Source organism: Coenobita brevimanus, chromosome 61 (genome assembly GCF_032717465.1).
Source record: "Coenobita brevimanus isolate Jiangsu-jjx chromosome 61, ASM3271746v2, whole genome shotgun sequence".
In the NCBI taxonomy this organism is placed as follows: domain Eukaryota; kingdom Metazoa; phylum Arthropoda; class Malacostraca; order Decapoda; family Coenobitidae; genus Coenobita; species Coenobita brevimanus.
The window spans coordinates 42,887,044-42,898,562 of NC_137014.1; the positions used below are offsets into that span (position 1 = coordinate 42,887,044).

General features: G+C 40.7%; 1 protein-coding gene and 1 pseudogene across 1 annotated transcript in view; both read left to right on the plus strand.

The window, feature by feature from the left end:
* IntS2 (integrator complex subunit 2) overlaps positions 1 to 10,598 on the plus strand; it is a 51,692-nt gene extending 41,094 nt beyond the window's left edge. Inside the window, exons 16-20 of the mRNA XM_080275460.1 lie at positions 3,196 to 3,472; positions 4,696 to 4,806; positions 5,505 to 5,724; positions 8,238 to 8,411; positions 10,366 to 10,598. Coding sequence (XP_080131586.1) covers positions 3,196 to 3,472; positions 4,696 to 4,806; positions 5,505 to 5,724; positions 8,238 to 8,411; positions 10,366 to 10,598 — 1,015 coding nt within the window. The remainder of the gene's footprint in view (positions 1 to 3,195; positions 3,473 to 4,695; positions 4,807 to 5,504; positions 5,725 to 8,237; positions 8,412 to 10,365) is intronic.
* LOC145403852 (5S ribosomal RNA) lies at positions 802 to 919 on the plus strand (annotated as a pseudogene).
* Positions 10,599 to 11,519: the final 921 nt, after the last annotated feature.

Here is an 11,519-nt window from a genome sequence, read left to right on the forward strand (position 1 = left end):
TATGTTTACCACAATAAGGTAAAAGACATGTTTATCAGTGTACAGTACAGTATTATTATACCATTTGATTAATGTAGTGAAGTTATAACACAGTACAGTAATGCAGTGGTAGTCAAAACAGTTTAAAAACCTTTCACGCAATCCGGACTAATGTTTGATATTTCGGAAAAAGTCCGGATTAGCAGGGGGAAGTCTGGATGTTGCTTTTATCGGAATTTAGCATTTTTCGGAATGGTTTGGGCCCCAATTAGTCAGTTATAGTGAGGTCTTACTGTATATATGTGTATATATATATATGTATATATTTTGTGGTAGGTGGGGGCGCTCACCATCCACTCACTCGATGTAGTGCTGCTCTCGGGTGTCTGCCCTTTCCCCCATCCTTCTTTCCTTCATTCTTTCCTTGTCCTTCTGCCTATGGGTGACTTTACACTCCCTCTTCTGTCTTTCTTTCCTTCATTCTTTTCTCTTCCTTCTCCCTGTGGGTGACTCTACACTGAGTGACAAGCCAAATGGTTTCCTGTACACCAGGAAATCATTAACTACACTGGGTGGTAACCATATAACCAAATTTTGACGCCTGGTGGTTTAGTGGGTAATTACTGCGCTCCAATCGGATTGAGCCGGTGAAGGTTCACATCCAAGGGGTGGTTGGGGTTGATTGCTCATGTAATGCCACTCAGGGATGAGTGAGGCTGGTCACTCTCATCTTAAATGTCGGGACCAATTGCCTAGCCCTGGGCTCCTGCGCTCCTTGTGGGGCAATGTAGGATTGGATGATGGATGGAGATATATATATATATATATATCATACCACGTTGAGTACACTGCTTCCTGTCCGATCAGCGAAGTTAAGCAATGTTGGGTCTGGTTAGTACTTGGATGGGTGACTGCCTGGGAACATCAGATGCTGTTGGTATAACGTTCTCCCTACGTGTCAAGTGGGGTTGGTGGAGGATTAGTGCCCCTCCCTGTAAAACAATTAACTCTAAGCCCTTGGCCACCCCATTTGGGATACATGGCATCTAGCAATGAATGAATGAAAAATATATATATATATACAGGTATATATATATATATATATATATATATATATATATATATATATATATATATATATACACAGTAATCCCTCCACTGTCCGATGTAATAGAGCCAAAGGCATGTCCGGAAAGTGGTCCCATCCGGAAGTGGGCCTCTGACTGCTGGACTGGTACTTATGGACCCTAACCCAGCCTAACTTTGAAAGCCACCTAAATAACTCCCTACCAGACATGCATAGTACTTATTTAAACCTATTTAAGACCATATTGACACCAATAATGGACATAAAGCATGAAATAAATGAAAAGGAACCAGAGAATGAGGAATTAGAAGTGAGTATGGAAAATACTTAGGCCTAGCAGCATACAGGGTACTGTACTGTACTTACAACATGTCTGGGGCCGCCTCGTCTAACTCTCTAAGGCTCTGGTAGTTGTGAAAATTCTCTTGAAGCACATACAGTAATCCAGTGTTGTGCTTGACTTAATTCTTTGCATTGTGAGTTATAATTGTTTAACACTGCACATTCTTAACTGAACCACACCAGTTTTCAACTGCCACTTTGCACTCCACACTCACTCCATAGTTAATCCTTTGCACTCTAAATTCTAATTTCATAACATTGCACAACACTGTAAATTCCCATGTGGTCTAGTGGCGAGGAACTGCGGTTTATTCACTGTTTATTCACAAAAAATGAGCTCATGCGGCATCGATTACAATGGACGTCTTCCTTGAACGAAGGTTAGGCAGTAACTGGGAACAGGGTTGCCAGATCTAAACTCGGTCACATTACCAAACTCCTCAATTTTCATTACCAAATTCTTAAAGGAAGCATTTATTCTTCACGAATTATATATACCATTGGAAATACATGTAATCACTCTCCTTATGATAACAGAATGTTGAATATTTTCATGCTCTGTTGGCTAGCAGATTAATCAGACAGAACAGACAATCCACCATCTCCTTTCTGTATGTCATCATACATGTGAAAAATCCGTTTGGTAATGCGTTATTCTGATTCATTACCAAACGAATTTTTCATTACCAAATTGGCCCACATTTGGTAATGAAAAATACCAAATGGCAAATTGACAGGGGAGGGGGGAGGGGGAGGAAGGAAGGGGTGAAGGGTCCGTGGTGTAACAGCTGTTTGGTGCCGCGCAGCAATTTCAAATTACGGGTGGGAAAGAATTCAGATTTTGGGGGGATTTTTTTCTTTTTTTAGCCATTTTTGGGTTTCGAAGGTCCAGGCCCACAATGTCCGGTAAGTGGGGTGTCCGGAAAGTGGGGTGTCCTCTCTCATAGTTAAAATTCGAGCTTTTTCTACATCAGTTAGTGTCTTGGGACCCATCTCCAATGATTCATTAAGGCAGAGGAGGGTGTGAAAACGAGAGCTTTGAAATTAACAAAGGCCAGGCAGGACAAGAAAATCTGACGTACTTTCCCATCCACAGTCAGGATGGCACTGAGCTCATAAACTCACAGCACGTGCTGGTAAGCCTGTAAAGTCGCTAGAAACCACCAGAAAAAAATCCACCAACTACAGGAATTTTCCTACAATATTTCTTGGACCCTACCAAATAAATGGTGCAAATTAGAGGGTCCAGACTTCCATTGTGCCGACTGTATATATATATATATATATATATATATATATATATATATATATATATATACTGTATATAAATATACACAGTATATGCCCAAACCCTCATGAATATTACCAGAAAATCTTACCAGGGACGAGATTACAAACTAATGCCCTCGTGTGATCAGAACTTCAAACTTCTTTTCTATCGTTTGAGTTATTCGAGTGAATCAGAAACATGGTTGATGAGATTACTAATTCTGTATATGATTCAGCCAACTTCCATCCCCTCCCACTCCAGAAAATAAATAAATTGATAAATAAATAGATAGCTATTAATTTGGGGTGCTGAAAGTGAAGATATCTTCATTCTACATATCCTTACTTGATATATGCATAGATAGAATTTGCTGTTTATTATTTCTTTTAAATGAGAATTACTTCTTGTAGTACACTTATGATAGATATGTTTAATGATAAATGTGTTCAACCTTTTCATAACAATTACTTCTTGATATGTGTACTACCTTTTCAAAAAAAAATTTTTTTGTCTGCAGGTGTGCACCACTGCTACAGATTGTAATCTATATGCTACAAGTGTACCTGCTTTCTTCGCGCACCTTCCTTTCACAGCAGATGCAAAACACCCCTGTTCTAACAGCACCATCACCAGCCAGTATGGTTGGTGGTAGTGGTGGTGGTGGGGGCAATACCACGTCCCCTCAGGCACTGGAGGAAGAGCGGGAAAAGCTGAGAGGGGCACTGGTCCTTACACAGGAGAGTGCTGCCGTGCAGATATTGTTAGAAGCCTGTTTGATTAAACAACATCTCAGGGTATGTTCTCATTATAATGTGTTCGACAGGTATTGTTAGAGGTCTGCTTGATTAAACACCATCACAGGGTTCATATCATTTTATAGTGCATTTTGCAGGTACTGTTAGAGGCCTGCTTGATTAAAGACCATCACAGGGTGCTTTCTTTAGAGAGTGCATTATTAACTGTTAGAGGCCTGCTTGATTAAACACCCACCAGCAAATGTAAATGCCCGCTCCATCAGCACTCACAACTTTTCACCTGCCATCTTGTTACTCACAACTTTTCAGATGCCATCTTGTGACAGCATTCATAACTGGACATGGTATCTTAGGATACCTGTGGCAGATATCATAAGAACAACCAGAAAAAAACGGTTATATAGCTCTATACTTTATGGTATGACCTGTACAAACAATTTTTGCACCTACAAAGGCATTAATAAGTTCAGATAAGCTAAGGAAAGATGAGAATTGAGATGAAGAAATTGAATTAAGAACACTTAAGGACTGGATAAGATAATAAAGAGCACACATGCATTTGGTAAGTATCAAAAAAAAAAAAAAAAAAAAAAAAAAGCATAAAGGAAAGGGAATGAGATAATAGCAAAAAGAAACATATGAAAAACAAATAAATCAAGATATAAGGGAACAAATGTTTGTTATATTTCACCCACAAGCCAACAGAAATATCAGCCACCGCCTATCAGGCTGGAAATGGTTGCTGGTGGACGTGGCCTAACTCCCATTGGTTCCTGTGTCAACAGGACAAGATGTCGATTGAGAGGACACGCTTCAAAAGGGCCACTACTGTGCCTGGAGGAAATTTTGCTTATGACCAGCTTATGATATAATGAGTTCTTGATTATCAGGGGCTTACAATATCAAAGGCCAGTCCTAAGCTATGGTAACAAATTTCATTTTCACAGCCAACATGTCATAGCATATGTTGAGTATCTGCCCCCAGCAGTGGGTACATTTTCAGTACTGTATTATCAGGACCTTAACCCCTTGAATCCAGGTGATGTCTGCCCTTTTTAGTTTACTCCTACTACTATCAGATCATTATACTCAACTTAAGAAAGGCCTCTTATACTGAAGGGGTTCATTAAGGCTATTATATCTAACCCCTCCAGTTCAACAAATCTCTCCTAAACTACATAAGTACATCAAGAGAGGGCAATAATAAAATGAAAGACATCTCCGGGCTGAGTGGGTTAATGGTGTGTGTTGTTTGTTGACAGGAAGGGGAGGCAGAAGCTCTTACACAACAAGAAGTGCGGAGTATTGTGTGCTCGTACATCCACCAGGCTTTCCTCAAAGATACCACCCTTGCCAAGCTAGTGCATTTCCAGGTAACACTTCCTTTGACATTGTCCAATCACCTCCAGGTATTACTTCATTTGGCATTTCCTTTCACTTCCAGGTAACACTTCATTTGACATCCTATCATTTCCCAGTAACACTTCATTTGACACTTCCTATCACATCCACATACATGTAACATAACATAAAAATGATGCCATGATTCCTTGTAAGGGATCCTCTTATTAGGGTTGGCCTTGGCACAGCTGATGTTTTCTTTGGACTAGAAACTAAAGCAAGTGCCAAAACTATCTAAATACTTCCCAGCAGTTGTTGAAAGCCGTTGAAGAGAATGAAATTTCAGATTTTAAATAAGATCTGTAATAATGAGAGTCTCAGCTTGGACCTGTGCTGTCACTCAGAAAGAGAGAGAGAGAGAGAGAGAATTACTGGAACCAAGTAACTTCACTGTGGCTGGATGTTTCCTGCCTAAGAGTGATAATTGTGTGTAATCACTCTCCTGATGGTACCCCCCAGGGTTGATGGTAGTCACTCATCTACTACCAGCTTCATTTAGCATTTTCTGTCACTGCATCACCCTTATCAAGCTTGTTGACTTAGGTAATACTTCATTTGAGACTTTGTTATGTCCATGTATTATATTGAATTTTATTTTATACTTTGTCACTTCTAGGCAACACTTTATTTACCTAATTTTGATGCATCCTGTTGTCTTCCAACTCACCAGGGCTACCCAGATGAGCTGGTAGGGCCTGTGGTGCGGGGTGTGCCATCCATGCACATTGCCATTGGCCTTAATTGGATCCCGGAATTGCTACAACTGCCAGACTTGGACAAGCAGCTCTTTGCTATTGAGCTGACCTCACATCTTGCCCTGCAAAATGCAATGCCTTCTACACTCAGCATTTCACGTCTTGGCATCAATACCCTTGCCACACTTCTTTCAGGTAGGTGGCGGAAATGTGAATTAATATTACCTAATAAGTTGCAGCAGACTTCATAAGAGTGTGTTTTTCCAATTGTTCATGAATTAAGCATTATAGAATAACAGGTATCGTGGTGCAAACTACATATCCTAAGTTTTGTAATCATTTAAATGCCAGGATACAAGATAGTACACATCATCTTCATCATCATCATCCTCATCATCATACATATATATTTTTAAATACCTATGATTGAGGTGTGGTAAGTATGCAGTAAAAAATAATATCAAAACGACACACAAGAAATATTTAATATACGTACAGTATTATCTATACAGGTGGCCTTCCATATACCGTATGTGGAATTTGTCATTCATATGTTAATTAGCCATTTCTCTATAGTGTAAGCAAGTAGATTCTGACATCTGATGATGTTTTGGGTGTTTAGCCAGTCATATACAGTAGGTTAATTATGACTGCATGGGCTGTTGTGGAAGGGCACCATTTTGCTATTCACAGGCATCTGAAATACATATTTCCTGTGAATGTGAGAGCCGACTGTAGTACATGTAAGAAATTATGATAAAGATAGTATTTGTAAGTAGGAGTGCCAGAAAGCAAGATAGAGTGTGATTTATATATATATATATATATATATATATATATATATTGTGAATTTTGATATCTTTCTCCTGTACTCATAATTAGAAATATACAGGCGGCCCTCCATGTTTGCGGATTCAACTTTTGTGGATGTCGCAGATTCGCGGATTGCCCCTCTGTGGAGCCAAGATTCCATTCGCGGCCACAAAGTGTAGCAGTATGGACGCTCGTGGTTCATTTTGCGCCAAACCAGGTCCACACCAAACCACTGCACTCCTGCGCTCCACTGTCTCTCCCTCAGTCTGTGTCTTGCCAAGGTCGCTGTCGCTTCGCTGCCTCTATGCTTCCACTCCAAACCTCCCGTGATTTCATTATTGTGCCCAATAATTGTGCTGTCATGTGTTCAAAGGTAATAAGTGCATTGCTGTGGTATTAGGTGTGTGAATTAGCATCCAATTGTGCGATTTACTTGTGATAAGTTTGTCCCACATGTGTCTGTGTTGTCCTGCAAGCATGGGTCCCAAACGGTAGAGATGAGGTGGAGTCTAGACACATATAAACTCCTCATGCCATGCAGTTAGACTCCACATCATCTCATCCAGTCATCTGTCATCGGTAACTGCATGGCCAATCATCTTCAACGTCATCGATGTTATGTTCATCATCATCATCGATCATCATCATCATCATCATCATCATCATCATCATCACAAGTTGTCAGAGTTCGTCCGCCAAAACTTCAGGGACAGTGTTGAGTTAACTCTGAATTTAATGGGCGTGGTTGTAAGAAGTTGGGGTAAATATGTAGCTGATGACTTGCCCACACTCAAGTGGGTATGTGCAAGATGCACTTAGTTGCATGAGTCTGTGGAAGTCACCAGGTACATATTTACCCTAACTTAGTACAGCCATACCCCGTCAAAATTTATTTGATATTAAACTTTTTTATACAGTCGGTCGGTTACTATTTGTGGTATTTTATGCTGCTTTCAGCTCCCAAATATGGCTTATTAGGTACAGTTGGTGCACACTTGCTCAGGGGGTGATTTGTGATCGTAGAGGCATTTATGGGAGAGCGCACCAAACATTCGCAGAAATTCCACATTTGTGGCGGTCTGTGTGCCCTAACCCCCGCGAATGTGGAGGGCCGCCTGTATACTTTAATTGGTTCATTATGAGACATGTTTTAGTAGTTTATTCCTTCTGCGTCCTAATAATTTTTTTCAGCTTGGAAATGACAACCTTATTGCTATAATAATGGAAAGCTAAAGTGAACTCTTCCAGTTTGAAATGTTTCTCCCAAGTTAAATAAAATTGTGTGAAGGTAGCAACAATAGAACGAAAATTATGTTGTCCTAGTTAGCTGGTTATGCTTTTCGCTGTTGTAGTTAGAACACCCCAGTCAGATTGATGACTTTGCATGGCTTTGATCCCCAGGGGATGATTGGAGATTTTTTCATCATGTACCAGTAATATCACTGAAGGAAGTAAGGCTGGTAATCTACCCTTTTGCCACCAACGGATTCATCTACACTTGTGCCACTAAAGGATTCATCTACTCCTTTGCCACCAAAGGGATTAAGCTACTCACCTACCCTAGTGCCTCCAGTGGGAGCAGGGTGATCATTTACCTATGTGTTGTCACTGTCCCAGGATCATGTGATTGTGAACCCATTGGATGGAAGAGTAGAGTTTTCCTTCCCCTTCAGTTCCACGTTTCTCCATTTCGAGGAGAGGGAGGGAGTTACGGAACATCTGTATAACCAGCATTGTAGCTGCCTAGTTATACCGGTGCCACTCGTGGAGGCATCGTTCTACAGCACCAGTGTACCTTTAAATTTAGGCTGTTATGTCCAGCACATCCATCCTGAAGTGTGCTGGAATGTTGTAGTTTACTCTTGGGCCATTAACCCCTTTCTTTTCTATTTCAGTGTTAGGTGAAGATGAACGTCTGAAGATAATGGAATGGTCATTGCACTGTGTGGTGCGTATGGGTCGAGCATTCCCTGCACTAGTGGATGATCTCCTTCACCTCCTGGTCCTGTATGGTCGTGTTGCTGCTGCCCAGGCTGCACTCTCACCAGCTCCGGCGCCGAAGTGTGTTGGTGAGTAATGGTGCCCTGTAGTTCCCCCTCCCCGTTTAACCTGATATAGATTCCTAACCCCTTTCAGATCAGCTGATAGCTAAGTGTAGTCAGATTGAAGTGCAAATCTGACCACAGCACATTCCCTGTAACATGATACTGATTCCTAGCCCGTTTCAGTTTAGTTAGTGGTCAGGTGTAGTCAGAGTGGAGGGTTGATTTAACTGTAGTGCATTTGTTGTAATTCGACAAAGATCGTGATTTGTTGTAACCTTACAGAGATCGCAGCTCCTTTCAGGTCAGTTGATGGTGAGTTGTAAGTGGATTGGAGGGTTGATTTTACCTGTTACTAGGTACTCATTCATACTTCACAGCTAAGGGTCTTCAAAATTTTATGCAACCATGATGTATAATTCAACTTACAGATGTGGCCCAGTTCCATCAAACAAAATCAAACTGGCTTTAGTTCATTTTCTTTCTCTTTCTTGCAATGGTTCTGTTTACTCTATGTGTTTTTTAGGTACTGTGTGCACAGATTTTTATCGGAATGTGAAGCAGCTTACGTGTACAGTACAGTAAAACCTCTACAACTCGGCATAATACATGTGCAAGCCTTGCTGAGTTAGCCTGTTTGCCGAGTTGTAGGGATGAACTTTAAGTTCCTCCCCAGCACACACTCACAAAAATGGAAAAAATGGAAAAAAAAATGGAAAAAAATTAAACGTTTTTACAATAAACAGTAAAAGCTGCCTTACCATGATTCCACGCAGTTGTAGGGTGTATTTGCAGGCATGGAGGAGGACTTCTGGTAGTTTTTGGAGGTGTTAGGGGGGCTCAAGATCACTTTTGGGCACATCTTTACTGTACTGTATTTGTCACTGTACACTACGTAAAGCACAATTAACACTATAAAGGCCATACTGTAATGTATTTATGACTTGTACTATATTGGGGAACTAAAGACTAAACACCTAAACATTACTGTACAGAACTTAGTCATTAACACTGGGGTAGCACTGGGAGACACCGTGGTTAGCTTCTGCAGGTACAATCCACTTAAGAGTGCGTAACACTTAGTTACAAGCAGAGTGAGTGAGGAGAGAATGCAACACGGGCGGTGGACGAAGGCAAACTGGTCCACATGTGGTGCACAACAGGCTTTGTTTACATCCCCATGCACACATGTTGCCGGGTTATTCTTGCTGAATGTCAGTACAACTCGGCATCTTACTGAGTTGGGGGGATTTTTGCTGAATCTCTTCCTCTCAAGTGTGAATTTTTGGGAATTTTTGAGTTTTTGATTTTTTAAATGAATATTTTGGAGCCTTCCCGAGTTGTAGAAGTTTCCAACTTGAAGGATGCCGAATTGTAGAGGTTTTACTGTATTTCTAATGCAGTTTTAATTATCGTATGAAGGAAAATTTGGTGATCGTGGGTTTTAACATTTTTTGTCCCTAAATACGAAGTAGGCAATGTCATGGAAGAAGGTGTGTAGCTCTGTGCTGTGTGTAAAAAGGATTTGGGAGGATTTCTGTTATGCATACGGCTTTGGAAATGAGGAGCTAAGGGATGATTGGGTTTGTTTGGTGAAAAAGACTTAATGCTGTAAAATCATGTCATCAGCTTGAAGTGGTTAATGTTGAAATTGTAAATATTGTTTCCTGTTTCTGCCTTTTTTGTATAGCATCAAAGAAGATAAGGTGGTGGAGCTGAGAGATGGTGAGATGGATGGGGTGGAAAAGAATGAAAAGTACAGTAGCACATTTTAACCCATTTTAATGTAGTTCATCATTGAGCTGAAGTGGTTATTAGCTGTTTTTTTTCCTGTTTTGTCCCTCTTGAATGACATAGAAGAGGGTAAAATGGTAGAGCAAAGAGCTGATGAAATGGATGTGATGGAAAGAAGTGAAATGAAATTCTGTCATTGAGCTGAAGCAGTTAATAATGAAATGTTGAATACTGTTTTCTGTTTCAGCCTTCTTGGACAGCATGGAAGAGGGTAAAGTGGTGGAGCTAAGGGGTGATGGGATGGCCGTAGTAGAAAAGATGGATTATGAAGAGTGTGCACCAGCTGGAAGTCCATCCTCCCCCTCCCCCAAAACCCAGCTACCCCGCCGTCTGCCCCGGGAGGACAAGCTGTATGCTAGTATTATCGCTGCCTTTCGCAAGCTGGTAAATGAGAGCACCATGACCCATAATCTCTACTAGTTCAAGTCACAAGCCCATGATACATTCGGGGACAATAATTCACCTAATGCTCTACGTCTTCTGCTTCTCACTTGCTGCTGTTGGCTAATACAGTAAGTACCTTTTAGCTGAGGGAAGCAAGTGACAGTTGGTCTAGTGTACAGTAAAGTAGATCATACATACATACATAGATCATCAAATCCTCTGTTGCCCCATGAGGAGCGTAGGAGCCCGGGACAAGGCAAGTCAGTCGTGATATTTACAATGAGAGTGACCAGCCTCACTCATCCGTGAGTGGCATTACGTGAGCAATAAACCCCCACCACCCTATGGATATAAACCTATAGAGGCGCAGTCCGATTGGAACGCCCAGATTACCGGACCCACTAAACTACCAGGTGCCATAAGTTGGTTATATGGTTACCACCCAGCATGGTAAATGGTTTCTTGGTGTACAGGAAACCATTTGGCTTGTTACTTAGTGTAGAGTCACCCATAGACAGAAGGAAGAGTGGAATAATAGGCAAAGTTTTATCCTCATGTATACTATGGGTGTCATACTGTGTAGGATATAACAACAGTTATGAGATTTTGTGGGTTGAACATCATTTGAACTATATACGTGATACACCCTAACCCTTTCAGTGAGGTGACATAGTTCTTATTATATTCTTGCTGTTTCCAGAAGGTTTTAATCAACTTTGGAGCACACCCTAATATTGAAGGGATTTGTGAAGACTGTATGCAACCCCTCCAGTTTGAAAAATCCCCTCTAACCTAAATAACATCATCATCAAGGAGCAAGCATAATATAGAATATGCGTCACCATAATGAAGAGTTAATGATAGCGTTACTCAACCCCTTCAGTCTCATGACTTTTATATATATATATATATATATATATATATATATATATATATATATATATGGAACCTCTGTGG